Source organism: Malania oleifera, chromosome 3, assembly GCF_029873635.1.
Source record: "Malania oleifera isolate guangnan ecotype guangnan chromosome 3, ASM2987363v1, whole genome shotgun sequence".
NCBI lineage: Eukaryota > Viridiplantae > Streptophyta > Magnoliopsida > Santalales > Ximeniaceae > Malania > Malania oleifera.
In genome coordinates this window covers 100,587,945-100,609,752 of record NC_080419.1, presented here as the reverse complement: position 1 = coordinate 100,609,752, position 21,808 = coordinate 100,587,945, and the positions used below count along the sequence as shown (strand labels likewise).

At 37.7% G+C, this 21,808-nt stretch overlaps 1 protein-coding gene across 2 annotated transcripts in view; it reads left to right on the top strand.

Annotated features, from left to right (window-relative positions):
* The first annotated feature begins 5,172 nt into the window (after positions 1 to 5,172).
* Positions 5,173 to 21,808, top strand: part of LOC131151883 (uncharacterized) — a 150,314-nt gene continuing 133,678 nt past the window's right edge. For both annotated transcript variants that reach the window (XR_009135793.1, XM_058103345.1), the window contains exons 1-5: positions 5,173 to 6,312; positions 12,154 to 12,298; positions 16,155 to 16,433; positions 16,579 to 16,746; positions 16,852 to 17,067. Coding sequence is in view for 1 of the 2 variants with exons in the window: in XM_058103345.1 (XP_057959328.1) it covers positions 5,408 to 6,312; positions 12,154 to 12,298; positions 16,155 to 16,433; positions 16,579 to 16,746; positions 16,852 to 17,067 (1,713 nt within the window). In the remaining variant the exon portion in view is untranslated. The remainder of the gene's footprint in view (positions 6,313 to 12,153; positions 12,299 to 16,154; positions 16,434 to 16,578; positions 16,747 to 16,851; positions 17,068 to 21,808) is intronic.

Genomic DNA, 21,808 nt, shown 5'->3' with positions numbered 1-21,808 from the left:
TTCTGAAATAAACTGTAAAACTGTATGTCATGGTGCTGAAAAATGTATAATCATGGTATTCTGAAAATACTATAAAACATATTCCTTGTTTGTATAATCTGTAAAACAAAATCTTGAAAATACTGTAAAAATATGTTTCTGTACTATATCCATATTCTCATGCCACACAGTAATTTAAAACATTTTAAACATACTTGATACACTGTATAAATTCTTGCTGTGAAATAATAATATGATAAAAACATATAATTCATACTGAAATCATACTAGTATTACCTAGCATAGGATATTTCCCTTACCTAATTTCTGCTAAAATCCCATTACTATAGCGGGTCCTACACTCACAGGGTTCTCCACTCAATACCTTGAAAACCATAAATCCCATAACAAAACATCATTATTTCTACGTCTTCTACACTTCCTACAACTACCGAAAAAACTAGTTTTGAATAAAAGACCTTACCCTAAATCTGGGATGAAATCTAACTTCGTCACACCGACGATCTGCTCCCGCAGACTTAGGAAGAACTTCCCCAGGAGCGTCACGGTGGCCTCAGATCGTCGATCCGGTGAACGGTGGGGCCGAAATCAAAGAGAGATGGAGGTGGAGCTGTAGGAGAGAAAGAGAGAGAGAGAGAGAGAGAGAGAGAGAGAGAGAGAGAGGAGAGAGAGAGAGAGAGAGAGAGAGAGAGAGAGAGAGAGAATTTTGCTGAAAATTTATGCATTTAATCCGGTTTTAGGCTATTTATATAGTGGAATTCATCGACGAGCTACGTCACCTTGTCGAGGAGTCCTGTAGAAAGTTCGTTGATGAATCTGCACCGTCGTCGAAGAAATTTAGACTTCCCTAAAATCCTCTCTCGGTATCTTCTCATTGATGAGATCCTAAAGAACCCTCGTCGACGAAACCCCTGTGTTCGTCGACGAGGCTTGGAAAATTTCTTGGGATTATCATATCCAAAGTGCAACGTTGCATTCATCAACGAAGTCTGCTGCCTCCTTCTGTTACTGTTTCCATTTCTATCCCTCTTTATTATTTAAATGCCCTTATTCTTCGGGTCGTTACACCAACGATTTTTCTATTAAGCCTATTCCACTTATCATCACTCGTGTCTTTAGGCTTTCGACTATCACCCTCAATAGGCCCATCCAAATCTTTGCAAAATAAAAGGTCTTGCATTTTTGTTTCCAAGTTACCCAATTGTTTCCATTGAAACTAATCATGTGACCAACATTACCATCCATGATTTACACAAATTTAATGTGTACAAATAACTTGGCTCTTATACCACTTTTTTGATTAAGGTGTAATCCCAAGAGAGGGGTGAATTGGGTATTTTAAATTTCTTTGAACCTATTCACCACTTAATCCCTATTTGTATATTTACCAAATCAATTGCGGGGATTTATAACTAACTTAAATTGATTTTATCAATAAGTTCATTTTACCCAATTAATTGTATGCAAAGTAATTCAACATCTACATGCAATGCAAATAATATAATGTAGTGTGGAAAGTAAAGAGTTAAGGGAAGAGAGAAGACAAACGTAATTTTTATGAGGTTCATCCAACTCGGCCTACGTCCTTGCCTTGAGCAACCCACTCAAGGATTTCACTAAAATCCCTACTCCTTAAATTGGGACGGAGCTTCCCTTACAATATGTTACTTACAAAAGGTACAACTCCCTTCTACTCCGCTGCTTACAGGAGATACAACTCTCTCCTCAAATCCCGGTTCACAAGCCAAATCGTGAATACAATGAATCTGTAAAACACTCAAAAATGCTTCCAACAAAAGCTAGTGAGTACAATTCAATTTCCTAATACATTAACATATGATTAAACTTGAAGCTCAGATGTATGAAACGATGCAATCGTTTATGTATGATATGCTTCCACACACAACCCCTTTTTTATCAAATCTCCCAAACTATTTGTATAACTCAATGCTTTGGAGAATTTAGGTTCAATCTTTGAAAACAAAAATAGATTTGAAGATTGCAAAGATTTGACACACACTTTGTTAAAAACAATATTTTTCTCAAAATTTCAATCTCAATGTGATCTTGGTAGTATTTGCCCTAATGCATATATATCTATATATATATATATATATATATATATATATATATATATATATGTGTGTGTGTGTGTGTGTGTGTGTGTGTGTGTGTGTATAATGAGAATACCAAGGATAAAAAACTTTATATATGATTTTCAGTAAATATCCTTCAATATGTATATATATAGTTATGCACTTCTTAGGATATCTAATCCACTAGTTTAGAAGTAATCAAAATATCACGTCTTTAACTTTGAACACACTTGAATGATTACTCCTTAAACAATGGCCAAATAAAAACTTTCTCAAGTATTCAACTTGTCAAAAGCAATCTTTATATGAAAGAGAAAAACTTAATATCACACTCCTCTAAGGATGTTCAAAAACAAATGTTGATATATCGCTTGATAAAACTAAATGGATTAATCAAACCTCAATACCAAGATGAACAAAAGATGTATGAGTGAGGTACCTTTTGGTTTTCTGAGTTGATTAGCACAAAGAAGTTGAATATCGGTTGAAGTGTAGACAATCGTATCGCAATCAGCTCAAGTTTCTCAATAAGATGTGTTCTTCTCTTCTTGTGTGTGTTAGCTTTTCACGTTTATCTTTTTTCTTTTGTACCAGGGTTTAGATTTGCAGTATATATAGTGTCTTACCCTTAGAATTGATCTCAACTGTTGGATCATAAGATAGCTCGCATGTTTGCTCAATTAAAATTACATTTTTAATCTTTCCCGCAAGTTCAGACGACTGAAGTCCTTTTTATCCTTCGAAAGAATAACCTGGACACAGGGTCAGACGACCGAAGTGTCGAGTTCAGACGACTGAGGTTAGGGTTCAGTCATCTGAGGTGCTTCTGCCAGTTTCTGTTTTTCACCCATAAATCTTTAGACGACTGAACTTATTCTTCAGACGTCTGAGGAAATTTTTCAGTCAACTGAACTTAAAGTTCAGTCATCTGAAGTTCCCAATTTTTGCATATTTTCTTTCCAATTCAAAAATTTGTTTTGCTTTCTTTCTTGGCTCTTTTATAAAAACATTTTCCAGGGTTTTGACATTATTTCTAAGTCCATGAATGTCTCCTAATGATGTTTATGAAATGCATGAGTCCGAAAGACATTCTAAGATATGATTTGAGCCTCAAAATAAAATCATACGAAAAATGCAAATACATGAGTTCTAAGTACCCATTCCCATGACGTTCTTGAACTTTGCTGCTTGCATCTTGATTCTTATACTCTTTGAGTTCCATGGATCTTGCCAAGTTATGTCAGCTTTATTTTATGGCTTCCATGCTCGTTATCCTTCCGTGCATTCTTAATATAGTTCCTGTTCACAAACTCAATGCACATATCAAATACAAAGTGATTTGTCATTATCAAAATCGGATTGGACTCGTGGAGTCAACACACTTGTTAGGAAAAATAATTATACGAATATATATGAACCAATTCCCACAAGTAAATCAATGAAGTAATGCAAAATAATAAATAAAAAATGAGACACAAAATTTAACGTGGTTCCCTCAAATGTTGAGGTACGTCCACAGGGCACGACAAACCAAATCCACTATCACCAAAAACTCATACAAACTGGATACAAATAGCATGATCCTTGCAATACACAAGAGTGTATAAACAAATATAGTAAGATGGAAATGCCTCACCAAATACTTTGAACAAAGCTTTAAGAACTAACCAACCAAAGTAGAGCACAATGAAATACTAATATGTTGTAAATAATCTATAGCGAGAGTCACACGAAGAAGAAGGTAGTAGCAGGTTGCTGTACTGGAGAGATGACTAGCGTAGGCATGGGCTTGCTGGAGGCGCTGGCTATAGGTGCTGGCTGCAAGTGCTAAAGGCTATATGAGTGAAAAGCCAAAAATGGAGAAAAACTGACGGTTGGCCGAACTGCTTGCTGCATGTGTGGAGAAATTCAAAGTGGAGGGACAGCTGCTGCGCATAATCTTTGATTTTGAATTTCAAAATAGAATCTCCAGATGCTCATACCGGGAAGCTAACAAAGATTTGAAAACAAAACCTTTACAAGACATTGGGCCCCACAGGAGGGAAACCAAACAGGTAGGAGGACTGAGAAGCATTCCAAGATTTTGCCAGTTACCCAGAGCCAATGCTGGACGGGTTGCTCAGGCACGGGGGTGAAATTGCCGGCAATTTGAACTCAGGGATCCGCGGTTTTGGGGAGGGGATGTTGTCGCTCACGGGACACCAAGGCCTCCTCGACGGAGTCCAAAGCCATGGCTGTAGCTCTCTATAGGAAGTTCCAGTCTTGGGTTTTATTGGGCTTATAGGAAGAAGAATTAGAATTAGAAGAGTGAGAGGTTTCTTTTTGGGGTTGATAGGTGGTTGCGGTGTGTTTGGGGAAATGAAAAATAAAAGGGGATTGAGCAGAGCAGTTTATGTTTAGCCTTTTGTAAGTATTACAAGTAGTAGTAGTAGTGGGCTTCTACATAGGGAAACTCGATAATAGTTGAATGAGTGTGTGAAGGAGTACTGATTCTGGTCTTCACCCATGTATTTCCAAATGTCGCTGCAGCAAAAGCCATGTTTAATTGCGTCTTTAGCTCTATGTTCTGCTTCTTTTTGTATTGCGATGGATGATCTTTGTCGTTGTGAAAATCAATCAAGACAAACAGCTGAGGGGCTGAGGTTGGCGACGAGGGATTGACAATTTTTTGGGGGTACAAGAGAGAGTGAGAGTATTTGGTACGAGACGACGTAATTGGGAGGGTAAGAAGTGCCGTTCTATTTTCAAGCAAATCTCGTTGGATGATCCAACAATATTTGCTTGCCATGTGTCCACGTCTCAACTATCCTGACCCTTTAAATCTAGCTATTAGTAAGATTATGTTAGAATCATTTTGAGAAATATTTTTCTAAACAGAATATTATTTAATATATTATTTTAAAATAAAGATAAAATGGGAAAAAATTCAACCACTTTCTATTTCGAGGGTGACGATTAGAAATTTTGACGAAACATGGGAGCAATATCCAATATGGTGAAACTTGGGGATCAGATTCCTAGAACTTCCCATTCTGGTCGGTAACGGAAACGCCACCCAAATTCGTTTTTGTTCCTTCGGCATCAGCCAGCATCGCTTGGTTTCGACAGCACTCCCATCCACATCCCACCCCTACCACAGCAGTCTGTCCACCATTTTCAAGCTTTAACCGCCACCAACACCGCCGCTCCACCATTTCTGCATAAACTCTCACATATATATATCAATTCTGCGAAACCCAATCAACCGTCTCCCCCTCCACGGCCATAAGCACACCTCTACGTCTATGTCTTCTCCAACCTTCAGAGTCTGAATGGAAGACAAGGAGCTGACTCTCCTCTCTCGCCTGGCGATTAATCACCTGTTCCTCAACCAGTTCGAGCCCTTCCGCGCCATCCTCCTCACCCTCCACCGCCGCGACTCAGCCCTTGCCCTCACCATCCTCCACTCCATCCTCGTCCACGCCTCTCACCGCCTTAACACCTCCGTCCTATGGTCTCCCTCCTGTCCATCCCCCTCCTTCCTCTCCTGGCTATCCTCCCACCTGCTCCTCCACTTCCATAACTCCCAAAGTAAGAACGCCCAAAACAAAAGCATCCAAAACGACATAGTTCCATGCCTCGATCCGGACTCCCTCTGGCTCCGTGCCGAGTTTCTCTTGTACACCCATGTCATAAAATCCAGAATTTTGAATATCAGTGACCTCAAGCTTGATGTGGAAAGCGCTGAAAGAAGCATTGCGGAAAAGGGTTTTGAGTGTTTTGGGGTTTTGGATCGGATTGCAGATATCGGGTTCAAGAGGTTGAGGGATGATGTTTTTGCTGTTTGTAGTGCTGGGGGTGGTGGTCAGGATGAGGAGAGGGAAGGTGCGGAGAGTTTTGGTGCTGGGGAATTTGAGGAGAGAGAGTTGATGTGGTTCAGAAAGGCAGTCTTGGAACATGGGGCAGCTGATGTTTTTGAAGCTTTGTGCTGGAATATTCAGAAGCAAATTCGGTTGTGTGAGAGTTGTGATTCGCGCTTAGCTATTACTATAAAGAGTGATGAGAATTGGAGTTCCAAAGATGATGATCTTGAGGTTTTCCGGATGATTTTGAGGAATGTGCAGATGGCACATTTGGATGCTATGAAGGAATGCATGGAGAAGGGTGATGTAGAAGGAGCAGTTGCTCATATTCGTTTTCTTCACTTAGATTATGGATTATCAGAGGCTGAATATCGGTACGTATACGTGCCATTGTTCTAACAGACTTTCTAGGAATTATGCTTGCTCTTATGCTGGTGAGTAGTGATTCTAGTGAAGCTTATTGTGGAGATTTTAGTTGATTGTTGCATGAGTTTTCGTTCCTTGGTGCTGTTCGACCGATTCATATTCACTAATTTTTTTTTTGATAAACAAAGGATTATATTAGAAGAGAAAAGAATATACAACAAGAAAGGAAAATAAAATTAGTCGAACAAGAAATCCTCCTTCTGCAAAAAGAAAACTAACTACAAGACCACAGAAAAAACACAAAGCAACTAAATGAAACAAAGCCAACCAATCCTGCTGTAAGTCTTCAAGATAAACACAATGAAAGAAATCCCTTGCTGACTAGGACAGCAATGCTAGATATACCAAAGCAAATTGTTAGTAGTTGCCACATATTTTAAGATTCTAGCATTCCTCTTCGACCAAACACACCATGTGATGGCCATTGCAGCACACCAGTGCAAAGCTTTCTTATCCTTTTCCTAGCCGAACTCCCTAAACATAATGGTACAAAAAGCCTTCAACTTGGAGAGGGTATACCCAGTTTTCACCGAAGGTACCAAATAATTTGTTCCAAACGGACAAAGTGAAGGGGCAATGAAGAAACAATTGCGAGCAAGTCTCCTACTTATGAAACTAAGGATACAAACATCAGGCAACAGGGCCTTAGTAGGTATTCTTTTTCTAAGCAAGTCATTGGTGTTGAATTTTTTAAGTATGACAATTCAAATAAAAGCTTTTATTTTTTAGGTAACTTTAGTTTCGAAGTCAAAGAGTACAAGGTATGAGGAAACACATTAGTATCACAAGTCTGATGAGCAAAAAGGACTTACAAGAGAATTCCCTGGAAGGATTTAAGCTTTAAACCCTTTTATTGCTCGCCAAATGAACGTAGAAAGTGTTAGCCAAGTTGGCCAAGAGATCAAACTCATAAGTCTCCCTTTTATTAAGGTTTCTCCCAAAATAGAGATCCCAAGCATGTCCTCCTGCAAAAGGAGAAAAGCAAAAATTGTTGTGTTATGAGGATTTGTTAACCGAAAGAGACAAGGATATGCAAGAGCCAAGTATTCCACCTAATTGTAGTAGTCTAATTTACTGTGAATTAACGCATGCCAAAGAGAATTAGGATCTAAAAGAAAAACGTCATAACCATTGTCTCACCAAAGAGATGGTTTTGGACATCAAATTACCTAGACCCAAGCCTCCCCCTTTAGGTCTGCTCACAATCTCCCATTCTACAAGATCATCTTTGCCTTGCTTTCCACCAATCTACCACAAAAAACCCTGCATCAACTTCTCAAGCCTCTTCACATTCTTAGGAATTTTGAAGAGGGAAAGATACCACATTAGGATGGAGGACAAAAAGTGTGGATAAGAGTAATGTGACCCCTTAAAGTCAAGGACACTCCTTTGCAGCCATCCAATCTCTCGGCCACTCTACAAATCTAATCTTAGAACAATGGGGTTATCTCCTAAGGGGACACCTAAATAGGTAATATGCCAAAGTTGAAACGACATGACTCGTTAGCCTAGCGAAAGGATCCATATTTAAGGGCCCGTTCAATTTTGGAAAACATTTTTCATTTTTATTTTTTCCAAATAAATGACATCAAGCATGCTCTTAGCTATTTTGGGAAAGTTTAGCTTCAAGAGACAAGAGTTTAGAGATTTGGGCAATCCTTTCCTATAGACACCTGGTTACTTTTTTCAAGCTGAATTTAACTTAAAATTCATGAACCTAAAAATGTGTAAGCCTTAATAAAAAATGCATAAAAGTGTACCTTTTGTACAAATGCGGGAGTGTCACTGTATAATGCATATCTTTCTGGAATTTGGTATTTTGGACCATGCCTCAAGGCATTTTGGGCATGTTTTGTCTCGAGGCAAGCCTTTATTGAGTTTGTTTTCTTTTAATAAATAATTTATTTAAATATAGCCTTTTAGAGTATTGGTGCAAAAAAAGATGGTTGATTTACTTTTTTGCCTTTTTGCACTAACAAAACTTATTGATATCTCCTTTACTCCTTAGATTATCAATAATTAGGACTACACTCACATTTTGACATGGCCGTCAATTCAAAGACCACTGCTCTCAAAGGATCTAACTGTAAACATGGAAAGGTTCCAACCAACGTCCCTTAGGCACTCCAACCCCATACAGTGAAGACTTATGCGGTGTTTGGGAGTATGGAATTCGAACCTTAGATTTGGATTTGGGTGGATTTGGGCAAATTTCATTATGAATGCAAATCCACCTCTCCAAACATAGGGTTAGGAAGCATGGACACTGGCATGGTACATGAGTTTGGCATGGACAGGAACATGATGGCACAATGCATTTTTAAAATGTGGGACATGAACATAGGACACACCAAATAATTGATATGTGGGACACAACCCAATGAGAACATGTTAGGGGCTGTTCAGTATTGTAAAAAATTATGAAAATGAAAACCAAAAACAAAAACTGAAAATTAGAAATAGAAACTAAAAAATTGAAATAGAATCCAAAATTCAAAAGCTAGCAACCCATTTGGTTAATATTTATAAGGCAAACAAATTAAAAACTTGAATAAACAAATGCTCATATTTGTCCTTGAATCAAATAACATTTTAAAAAAGTTATGATTAAAATAAAAAAAAAGTACAAAAAATGAAAATTAAAAATACTATAGTAAAAATTAAAATTATTATAATTAATTTACTTAATTATTGTATTTCAAAATTCAATTTACAAGAACAATCTTTTTGTACATGACAATTGAAAAATAGTAAAAATATTTTATAAATAGATTTTGTTATTTTTATTATTTTTGAGAATATTTATCAAAATTTTTATTTTAATTATATTTTAAATTCATATGATCATTTAATTTTAATTTTAATTAAAAAGTTTGTATCAAATGAATGATTTAATCCCAAAAAGTTAATTTTGAATATTAAAATATTCGTTGTGAAAACAACTGAAAACCATAAAATTTGGTTTTTTTCTCAAAAAGTTGAAAATTGACAATAGAAATAGAAAAGTGGCAATGTAAACAAATGTGTCAATCATGATCTATTTCTTCAGTGCACATAAGCATGAACAATAACAACAACAACATCAACAACAACAAGCCTTAAGTCCCAGTAGGTGGGGTTGGCTACAAGAATCTTTTTCCACCTATTCACCCGATCCAAAGCGTTTTCCTCTATTAGATTTGGGGCTATTGAATCCTTCCTCACTACCTTAGTCCAAGTTATTTTAGGCGTACCCCTACCTCTACCCCTACTCATGCTAGAAACAATAACTAACTCACTCCTCACAGGTGCTCTACTAGGCCTGCGCTTCAAATGCCCTCCCTTATCTTATTTTCAACCTGTGCTATACCTAAATTATTGCGTATATGCTCATTTTTTACTTTATCTTTTAATGTTAAACTACTTATCCACCTTAACATATGCATCTCAACAACTTTCATTTTTTACACATGTTGTTTCTTAGTTGCCCAACATTCTGAACCATAAAGCATAGCTGGCCTTATAATCGTCTTATAAAACTTTCCTTTTAATTTTAAGGGTATTCTATGATCACACAACATACCTGACGCACTCTTCCATTTTAACCAACCTGTCTTAATTCTATGTACTACATCTTCTTCAATTTCCCTTTTAGCTTGCATAATAGATCCCAGATATTTAAATCTATCAATGCTATTAATCTCTTGATTATCCAGTTTAATCTTCTCTCTATTGCTACTCCTTACATTACTGAAATTACATTTCATATATCTATCTTATTCCTACTTATCCTAAATATTTTAGACTCTAATGTGGCCCTCCAAAGTTCCACCTTAGATTCCACTCCACTTTTACTACATCAATCAACACAATATCATCTGCAAACAACATACACCAAGGGATCTCATTTTGGATATTCCTAGTTTGTTCATCAATTACTAAATTAAAAAATGAGGACTCAAAGTAGAACCTTGATGTACACACATTGTGATTGGAAACTCTCTAGAATCTCCTCCTACAGTCTTAGTGCTAGTCACTACTCTATCATATAGATCCTTAATGACGTCTGTATATCTACTGCAAACTCCCTTCTTTTTTGTACATAACATGAATAGAAAACAAAAAATAGAAATGATACCAAACAGACCCTTAATATACAAATGCGTTACTTTATATATAGCACCATACATAAAAAAAACTACTAATATATGATTTATTTTATTTTATATATGTCCAAGTTTATTATAGTTTTTTAATAAACTATTATTGCAATTATATTCATTCATAAAAATAAAATGAAAGCCTAATTATATGTGCCATTTATGGACGAGTGTTGGGCCTTGGGAGTGTGTTCGAGTGTTGGTTTGGACACGCAAAATGTCTTTGATATAGATATAGCTTCTTTATAAAAGTGTCCATGCTACTTAAATGACAGCAAACATATCTAATGCCTCCAATTCCCAACCCGGAAGACAAAAACATATTCACCACTCATAATGCCAATCGTACAACACTTGGACAAAATAAGGATTTCATGACTGATGACAAGTAGTCTGCAACCCAAGTGTCATGAGCCAAGTTTGTTTAGGGCATTATACTTGCTTGACTGCTTGCCTTGTGTGCATGGGATGCTTTGCCATTGCGTGAATACTAGAATTACCCCCAACTAAAGTTATGTTTGTATCCTAGTGGTCATTGAAAGGTGAGGGTGAGGGTAGTTAAATTCATGGATGATTGTAGAGTGAAAAAAATCCTTCTATATATGATCTTGCGTGTGTGTGCGCATTGTGTTCTTGTTGCATGAATGATAATGAGTGCGATTGCTTAAATGTTTTGGTTCCACTTCCTCTTTGATTTCCGTTTCTTTTTCTTAGTGAGTTCACACATCTTAAAAGTTGACATTTGTTCATTCATTGTGATTATGCTTGAACGGTAAGGTGAATGTTGGGTGAGGTAGGGTCAGTGGAGGACTTTTTGGCTGTTTCCTTTGCTGGTTTTGGCAGGAAAAAGGAAAGGGCAGTGCTCTGGAAATGAGCTTTTTTCGCAGTCTTTTGGGGGCTGGGGATGGAGAGTAATGTGCATATTTTTCTAGGGAAAAAGTCTTCTCATTTGTTGGTTTTGGAGTGAAATACATTATTTGGATTCTCTTTGGTGTGTGGGCCAAGGGAATTTTAAAGGGGTGAGCTTTTCTGATATTCTGTGCGATTGGCATCATGTGTTTGGAGTGTTAGTTCGTGTTGGTTTTTCTCTTGTTTTTAGTTTTCAGATTGTTTCTTTGCGTCTTTTATCTGGATTTTCCAGACCACGTTTAGGGGATGTCCTATTCTCCTGGCTGTACATTCTTAATCTATCAATGAAATTCTTCTTTTAACATTAAAAAAAAAAAAAAAATCTTAAACCTTGAAGTTTGGCTGAGTAGAGACCACCTGTCTTTTAATGCTATAAAGAACAATTGAATCACACAATTGATCAATTTTTTTTGTTTTTATTTATTATGTGTGTGTATATATGTGTCTATATATGTGTATGTATATATTATATTCATATATATTTTTTTATCCTCACAGGAGAAATTTCTAGGTTTGTGATTGGCAATATGTTCAATTTAGTTTCATATTGCATAGCCCTTTCTTTCTTTTGGCCATGATTTGTTTTAGCGTTGATTAACTGTGGGTTCTATTGATCAATGTATCTCTCTGTTTTTGTGCTTTTGTGTTTTGTTTGTAGTTAAAAAATAATTTGGTTGAATATTATATGTTTGTTTTCATCTCTTATTCTTTTGGATCTTCATTTGCTTTCCTGTTATATAGCATGGTTCTGCAATATCTTCTCAAGGGAGTTCTGTTAGGGGGAGAGGTTTGTGGAGAAACTTGGCATGCCACCCAAGAAAAATTGCTCAGAATTTATGGTGAAGCTCTTTCCTCCAGTTGCACTCTACTTGTTCAAATGATTCAGGTGGGTAATTATAGAATCCTTGATCAGCATTAGTTATCTCATTTTATTTTTTATATTTTATAAAGGCAAACCTTTCTCTCTCTTGGGAAGTCTTCTTTACCTCTCATCTCACTATCACTCTTCTTTATGGTGCTGTTAGTTCTTGATGGTCGCAGTTTGTTCAGTCCAGATCAAACGGAAATGCTTCTATCCGAGATTGAATAAAGTGGGGGCGATATAACTATGTTAGTTATTGAGAAAAATCGGCAACGTAATCGGGGTGTAAGACTTTCATCAGTTGCAGAAAACTGGATTTTGCATGGCTTTTCATCACTTGTTGGAAGATTGGTAAGGGTTTTCGAAGCATTTGGGTGGGTTACGTGAACTGTTAGACAGAGATTTGTGTGATGAGAGCAGGAAAGTTTTTGGAATTAGGGCATTGATGGAGGGGGACTATGTTTTTTATCTTTGTCCTTGGCGATGGGTAGATTCGAGTTGGGGGAAGAATTTCGTTCTGTAGTGAGATCTTCTCTTCCTGGCACTGATGGTGAAGGTATAAAAAAAACAGTGAGAATTGCTCTTGGTGTTAGTTGGTTTCAAGAAGAATTGAAGTTGCTGGTGATCGTTCGAAGGGTGTCTTGGAGGATGGAGTTTCAGCATAGGTTGCTGTGGGAGAGAGGGGGGGGGGGGTTTAAAGATGCAAGAGGTAGTCTCTTGGCCTTCTTTGCATGAAGCAATTCATGGCCAATTGACTCTAAGGACAAGGATTCTGGTTGAGGAGTTGATTCTAGAGGCGGCCAGGATTTCCTTCATGGAAGAAGGGATGATTAAGGCTGGGTGGGTTGGGTATGGGTCTTTGATGATAATTTTGGAACCAGGCCATATGTTAGACAACAGTGGAGGCCTCTTAAATTCGCTGATGGGCCAATCAGATAAGCAGGCCTATAACCAGACTTGTGTTTCAAATTTGGGTTTGCATAATAAGAAGAGAAAATTTTCCGGGTAAGTTTCAGATTGGCCAACTTAATGGGCAGGCCCAAAAATCCATCTTACTGGTCCAAATATCCCGGTTGAGTGTCAGTGTGTCACCCCAATTTGAATGAGGCCCTTAGTCTTCTTTAAAAGCCTGTGAGTAGTGGGACTCCATCAACCTTTGGAGCAGAAGCAAGATGCTACCATCACAGTGCTTTACTGTTCTTCAAATCAGATCCATGGTAGCCAAGTGGAGAGAATTAGTTGCTCCATAAACAGAAGAGAAAGAGATCCATGGGATTAGAAAGGCTTGATTCTAAAAATTCAACTAGTATTCTGCGGTTCTTCTCCTGTAGAGGAAAGGATTGTTACCGTGCAGGTATCGGGATGAAATAAGGGGTGTTTAGTCTAAGAATCATAATTCTTGTATGAAATTCAGGGTTTTTATTGCTGGTTTGGAGGGAAATGCAGGTGATAAGGGAGTAAATTCAGATACTTCGAGGAGTCAAAAGATTTGTGCTTGCTATAAGGAAGTGCAAGCAGGGCTTAAAATGAGGAAACATTTTGAAGAAAATTGAGATTCTTTTGGTGAGAGAACATAAAAGAATTCTTAAGAGAGATTCAGAATGTATACTAAGTATAGTGGAGGAGCCACTTAGAGAGAGGGCTACCACTTGCAAGGATCAAAAAGGTGGGGCGATGTCTTGGATGATGATAGGATAGGCAATAGTGATTTTGAATGTGACTGGGGCGTACTTTTGGATGAGATTCGAGATCAGCATGTTTATTCTTTGGATGATGACAGGATAGGTCGTGATTTTTTTTTTTGGTTCTTTTTGTTTCTTGTTCTTGTATCTTTTTTCGGAGGATTTCCCATGCTCCTTGTGCCTCTTGTTCTCCTTTATAAAATCTCTTATTTTTTGATAAAAAGATATTTTGTCTATACTTTGGTCAAAATGAATGCTTGAATTTCCAAAGACCGGAGGGCTTCTCTAATTTTCTTTGGAGTAGTTACATTTTTTTTTTGTTGTTTTCTTTCTGGGCTCATTCTTTTGGTGTTTTCTGGAGTCTTTTTGCTGTCCAATGTTCAAAGGGATTGGAAGGCAGCTATTCTTTGATGGAAGGCAGCTTTGATCTCATCTTTGAAGTTAAACAATTTTGTCATAATCAGAAGAAGTTGCCACCATCCAGTAGCCTCTAATCGTTCTGTGAAACAAAGATCTGTGTCTTCCTTTATCTCTGAATCTTCCAAACACCGAAAATGGCCCATTTGTTCACCAGTGGCTTCAACTGCAAAAATCCTCATCACCCTCAAGAGCTGACCCCCTGAGCCATGTCCACATGGTCCATACCAAAATGAGACCAATAAATACAGGAGCCGAAGAAATTCGTCAAAGTTCAAAACTAAGAAAGACATTCTCTTTCTGGAGAATTCTGAGATACAAATGGCCCCGTTGTCCTGTAAATCTAAGTAAATTACTTTGTAGTCAGCTCAAAAAGAATGGTGATTGCTTATCTGACTGTTGGTGTGATAGAAGTTGTGTCGGATGGTCGTAGTGGTGAATTTCAATGAAGTAATGATACAAAAAGGATAAAAGAGTTTACTGGAATTTGGTTATGGGTGCAAGGAGTGTTGAGGATGAGTTATGGTTGTGGATTGAAAGGAGGATTAGAAAGTAGAGTTAATAGGCTGGTTTCACAAGGAATCAATGTGAGAATGAGAGGGATAAGAGCTAGTTAAGATGGGCTTGGCTTGCGGAGGAAATGCAAAGTCAAAAAGAATATAATCTGGTTTAGGGTTGAAGTGGTTCATCTCTTCATTGTTGACATCAATCCTGCCAGAGAGAGAACTTCAAGCCCCAGTTTGGATAGAATTCACCCTACTCCGTTTGCACCAGTATGACAAAAGCATTAATTCTAATCCTGTTGAAAATTTGTATCATATCATGTTCTATGATATTGTCTTAATCATACAGTTCATTTAAAATGTTTTAATCCATTTTGAAATATATTTTAATGGGAAAATTTGTGATGGGTCATTCATGCTGCTATATTGTTGAAAGAAAGGAAAAGAAGGGAACCTAACGCCTTTATCTTAGATGGGGCTTTAACCTTCATGTGCACTGATTAAGAGGAAAAGAATCCAGGTGATAAAAAATGGACTTACACAAATAACCCTCTGAAGAATCCAAAAGTCACCGCCTACCATCTCTCCTACTAAAGATATGACTACCCTCCAGCACAACAAGGAAAGAAGAAAGCTCCTCACTCCCTATCATTCAAATCCCTTCTAAATGAAAATCTCAAGAAAAGGAGTTACTATTTGGAATTAATAAAAGGAAGAAATCACATCATTATGAAGAGAAGAAAGACAAAACAAACCTTAGAAGGAACAAGACAACGCTGAACCCCCCACTCAAACATCCTCCCAAAAGTGAATAGGTTTACACTTTAACTTTTTGAAAGGAATAAAGACAGGGTGAACATGTGAAATGAACCTCCAAGGACTCTCGGATGAGCATCTAATATCCACATTAGCATCCCAGCCATTCTCTAACTATGATGGGAAGGGACTGAAGTGTTTTTCTTCGATATTGCTTGGTAGGTTTTTTGGTTTGGATGTTGGGCGGTTCTGTTTAGGATCGTCTTCTAGACTTCTTCTCTTTGTTTTTAGCTTTCTCTTTCAAGGATTTCTTGTCTTCTTTTGTTTACATTCTCTTTTTCTCTTAATATATCTGTTTTTTCTTTATCTAATTTATTTTTTTTCTCTTCGTTATACCTGTCACTGAATTCTGCAAATTATAAATAGTTGTTCTCATATGCAATAGATTTGGATCTTGTAATCATGTAACTGATCTTACGTTATTAATTTTGCATAATTTCTCTGGTTCATGCTTCTGAACAGGCTATTCAGGATGAGTTAATATCTGGAGAAATTGAGAGTTGTAGAGATCCTGATGGCAACCAAATTCCTCCAACTCTCAAGCGACTTCAAAGGTATTTTGTAGAAGTGGCGGCTGATACAAATTCAAATGACATGCTATTGCCCTCCAAGATGGCACTCCATTCTTGCATGAGAGACATGTATCATTATGCTCGTGTTTCTGGATTGCACATGCTTGAATGTGTTATGGACACTGTTCTATCTGCTGTGAAGAGGGAGCAGCTTCAGGAAGCTAGCAATGTATGTGTCTGGTATTATATTTAAATAGAATATGTGAGTATAGCAACTGTTGTTTTTTTTTTGGTTGTGAGTGAGTCATTTTTCAATTTAATGCTGAATGCTGTTGCTTATTTGTTTCACTAATTTTGTACGTCAAATGGTGCAGATTCTTACATTGTTTCCCCGACTTCAGCCCCTGGTAGCTGTCATGGGTTGGGATCTTTTGTCTGGTAAAACAATGGCGAGAAGGAAATTAATGCAACTTCTATGGACAAGTAAGTCGCAAGTATTTCGGCTGGAGGAATCTTCTTTATATGGTAACCAATCAGATGAGGTATTTTTTCTCCATATATGATAAAATGCCTTCTGGTTTAATTTTTCTAATGTGTAGGAAATAATCTGAAGAAATATGTGACTGCCGTTTTCCTTGTTTTGGCAGATATCTTGCATTGAACATCTTTGCGATTCTTTATGTTATCAACTTGATCTTGCCTCTTTTGTTGCCTGTGTCAATGCTGGTCAATCATGGAGTTCAAAATCCTCGTTACTATTATCTGGAAAAGAGCAAGTGCCATTTCCAAATGAAGATGCCCGTTCGGATCCTTTTGTTGAGAACTTTGTGCTTGAAAGATTATCAGTCCAAAGTCCTCTTCGGGTGAGCTTCTATTGTGTACCAAACTTTTTGGACTTGTGATTGTGTAGTTGCTGTGATATGCCGATGAAACAGCTTTTGTACTTCATTTTAAAGCCATGTTCTGAAATAGTCAATGACAACAGTGCTTCTTAATGGAAGATGTTTTGGTGTGTGAGGTGGAAGGAGAGCTGGGTTTGTGAATTTGGAGTCTAAGAACATTGCTCGCTTGGGGAAGCGGTAATGGGGTTTTTTCTTGGGAAATTATTCTATTTGGCATATAGTCATTGAGAGTAAATTTTGCTTGCATGAGAATGGGTGGGATGCTGACATTGAAATTAGAGTTGCTCATGGAAGGCTGTGAAACTTTAATTTCACCAGATCTCATCCATATTGTTTCCTTATCGAGTAAAGAGTGGGAGATGGTTCTTGAGTTTAGTTTTGGGAGGATTTATTGTTTAGAGAACACTGTTTTCCCTGTTTCTTTTCCTACTCTTTTTGCCTTACCATCTTCATAATTTATACTATTTCTCAATTCTTGATAGGAAATGCATTTCATATGGTTTTCATTTTTGCAAGAACCTAATAATAGTGAGGCTGATGGATTTTATTTGCTTCTCAGTTTGTTGGACTTGTATGGGTCTTTGTTTTGAACGGATTTTGGGATATGAATTTGGATGGTTCTGGGGTGTTTCCTCGAAAATCTTTTTATTCTATCTTTACTCCTTTTACTTGTTGATTGTGCTTGGAATGCCAAGTTTCCATTTGAGGTCAAGTCTTTCTTATGTGTTATGTGTGTGTGTGTGATATGTTATGGTAGTGATGAGTCACATTCTCTTTATTTCCCGCATTGCTCAATGGCTTGGAGCTTATGGAATAGCTTGTTTAGTTTCTTTTGTGCATATTGGGTTGGGTGTGCCCAAGCACTTTGAAGGCTTGTATGTTGCCCTTTTATTGAGACTTAGGGAAGTGTGAAGGTCCAAGCATGTTGTCGCTGTGTTTTTGCCTATGCCACATTCTAGGCACAAGCTCTTGCACATTCATACATGGTCTTTCATTTCCTAATTGTGTGGATTCCTTCTATAGTTCAAATCCTAGAAGGTGCTCTCTCTCCTCCAAACTTGCAAACCAAGTCATCGCTGTTGGAACTTGGAATCCAGTGGGTAAAAGTGCAAGGATTGGTCCTTGAGGGGGGAGCTTCCATTCCAAATATTATGCCAAGGAAAAAAAAATGAATTTCCAAGTCTGTTTTGAACATAATGCTGGGTAGGAACTCCTCCCATTCCCTTCCTATACATTTATTTAATCAAATTGCGGGCTCTTTTTGGGACTTGTTTTTGAAAGAGTGGCTAGGAGACTGGACAGGTAGAAAGGAGCATTCTTCACTTTAGGGGGGGTCGTATTGCCCTTATCCATGCTTGTTTGTCTTCCATCCCTTTGTGCTAATTTTCTCTCTTTAGGATTCCTGTGAGTTTGGTGCTGAGGCTTTAGGAATTTATGACAGATTTCTTATGGTCAAGTTGGGGAGAGGGTGGTAGAGACCATCTTGTAGAAGGGAGATTGTTTGTAGGCTTGAAAGGGAGGGAGGCTTGGGTGTGAGTGATTTGGTGTCCAAAAGCATCTCTTTGGCGAGGAAATCATTACGATGCTTTCCTTTAGAACCTAATTCTCTTCGGCATAAGGTAATTCTTAGTAAATTTGAAATACTACAAAATGGGTGGGATGCTAAAGTGGGAATTATCATTTACTTATTCTAGTTGTTGAAAGTTTGTACGATTTGTGATTATTTTCTCAAGTCCAGTGTACATTGGGTAATAGGGGGCACATTCGATTTTGGGAGGATCATTGGGTGGGTGAGATGCCTTTGTCTAGTACATTCCCTTGCCTTTTTTGGTTATCTGATCTTCATGACACCCCTATTTTCTGATTTTCTTCTTTTTTAAGAAGATGGACTTCTTGAAACTTCCATTTCGGGACAAATCTTAATGAGGGAGAGAGTGAGATTAATAAGTTGGCTCTTTTGACCAAGTTGCTTGATTCTTTTCATGTTCAATTGGGGAGTGATAAAAAGGGCTTGCAGTTTCAATCCTTCTGGGGAATTCTTTTGTAAATCTTTTTTTTTCTCCTACTTGATTTGAGTCCAATTACAGATCCTTTTGTTTTGTATCCATTGATTTGAAAAGCTAAAGCTCCTTCAAGAATAAAAGCTTTTATTTGGACTGTGATACTTGAAAGAATTAATAACGATGATTTGCTTAAGAAGAGAAGACCTAATAAAGCCCTGTCCTGTGATATTTGTGTCCTTTGTTTGAGGAGTGGAGACTTGTGCACATCTGTTTCTTCATTGTCCTTTCACATTGGCTATTTGGAGTAAATTCTTTGGTATATTTGGTGAAAACTAGGTCTATCCATACACTTTGATGGCCTTTTGTACCATTCCTTTTAGGGGTTTTGGCAAAAGAAAGGCTACAAAAGATTTATGGCGATGCACTGTTATGGCTATTATTTGGTGTGTTTGGTTGGGGAGAATACTGGAATCTTCAAAGGTGTGGTTACTGCTAACAATTTGCTTTGGAGGAGGGTGGTATGGTATATCTTGTGTCACTGTGGGTGCTGGCAAATGGTTTTTTCTGTCATGTTTATCTGGAAGGCCTGCGGTGGGATTTGTTGGCTCTGCTACATTGACTTGGTTTTTGGTTTAGGCTGTGTTCTTTGTAACTTTTTCCTATTGATGTAAAGGGTTCTTCTCGTTTTTGCCCTTTGACTTTTCTTTCCTCTTTCTATTTTTTTGACATACGCTCTCTCTTTTAATACATTTCTTTATTTATTAAAAAAAAAATGGGGATTCTCTACGGAATCATTTTTTTTTATAGAAGCTTGTGATACAGTAGACCCTTTTGTTCCAACATATGATTTAATTATCTTTTTTATTTTATTTTATTTCAATTTTATTTTATTTTATTTATTTTTATAAGAAATGATTTATTTAGGTTACCTATTCACCTAAAAGCCTAAGTTGTTAGTTTGTGTGCCAACAATGTATATCAAAGCTTTAACACTTCCTTGCATGTGCTCGACAACACGTGGAAAGATAAACAAGTGATAAATACCCATTACAGGGAATACAATTATTGTTTAAATACCATATATAATAAAATGAAGAAACAAGTCTAGAACCTAGGACCTTGTGGTAACCGCCTTTGATACCATGTTAGGTGTCAGGTAAGTTCACAGCACACAACTTGACACTGCGATGGCACTGTCTTTTGGTAACCTAATGTCCCAAGAACGTAACTTCTTTATGACAAAATTCACATTTCTCCTTCTTGATGTACACCTGGCTTTTCTTCAACTTAGCTACACTTTTCTGAACTGCTGCACCAGGTCTTCCAAAGAATTGCTGTGAACAGCAATGCCTCCTAAATAGATAACAACAAACTGATCTATAAATTCATTGAAAACATCATTCATTAAATTACCAAAAGTTGCAGGGGCATTAGTCAATGACATTACTAGGAATTTGTATGAGCCATATTGAGACACACAAGCCGTTTTAGACTCATCCCCTCTGCAATCCTCACTTGCCAATAGACTAACTGCAAGTCTAGCTTTGTGAAAAATGATGCTTTGGCCAATCAATTGAGCAACAACTCCATGTTGGGAACTAGATGTTGGTTCCTTATTGTGACTTTGTTCAAGGGCCAAGAATGTACACACATCTGCAGTGAACCGCCTTGCTTATTTTGGAGCGACATTGGAGCACCGTAAGGAGCCTTGGAGGGTTGAACAAGTCTTGCACTCAACAACTCATCCAATTGCTTCCTCAATTCTGCCAACTCCGAAGGTCCCATTTTGTAAGGGGCTTCTGCAAGAGGTCTACCACTAGGGATCAACTCTATTTGATGGTTAGTTGCATGTTTGAGTGAGAGAGATGTTGGGAGTTTTGCAGACATGACCTCAGAGAACTCTCCCAGAAGTTCTACAACCACATCAGGATCTTCCACCATCTAGTTTGATTCGATCTCCACAAGTGCAGCCAAGAATGTGGAGTTCCCCTTCCTCAATCCATCATTCAATTGCATGACTGAGGTGACACCTATCTTCCTCTAGCCACACTTCTTGCTTGGATCCTTATACATTGTAGGAACAAAGCAAGATGCCTTCTCATTTAAAATTAGGATACCAGCAACGTGAGGCATCAACATCACTTGTGGGTTGACATGCAAAGGCCCCTCTTTATTCGAGTCACCATCTTACGAATTTGAGGCGACCAATGCATTCAACTTCTCTTGGTTCACGGGCATGGTGAGGACCATTGCAGATGAAACAACCAAACTTCTAGGAACTTTGAGAAGCATCATTCCCTTTGTTCTAGTTGTGGCCTTAACCTTTGGACTTCTCTCATTTTTCCGTCTTCTTCCCCTTCTCTTCCTCTTCCTTGGCCTTACACTTATCCTTGTATTTCTTTGTCTTGGCCTTGAGACCCTTGGTCTTGGTGTTGATTTAGAAAACCAAGCCATCTGGTGCTGCAATGGCTGTAGGGAGATTTTCACTTCTTGTCTATGTAGTTCCATCTGTGCTTACGATTGTAAATATGAAAGGAAATTGAACAACTTATCTTCCCGCAACATGTTTTTTATGTCCAACATCAAGGATTTAAATTCCTTAACCTAATCCTGCACAATTTTGGTATGCTTCAAGCGTTTAAGGGCATCCCTTGTGACCCAAGCTGTGTTGCAAGGAAGGAATTGATCTTTCAACAACT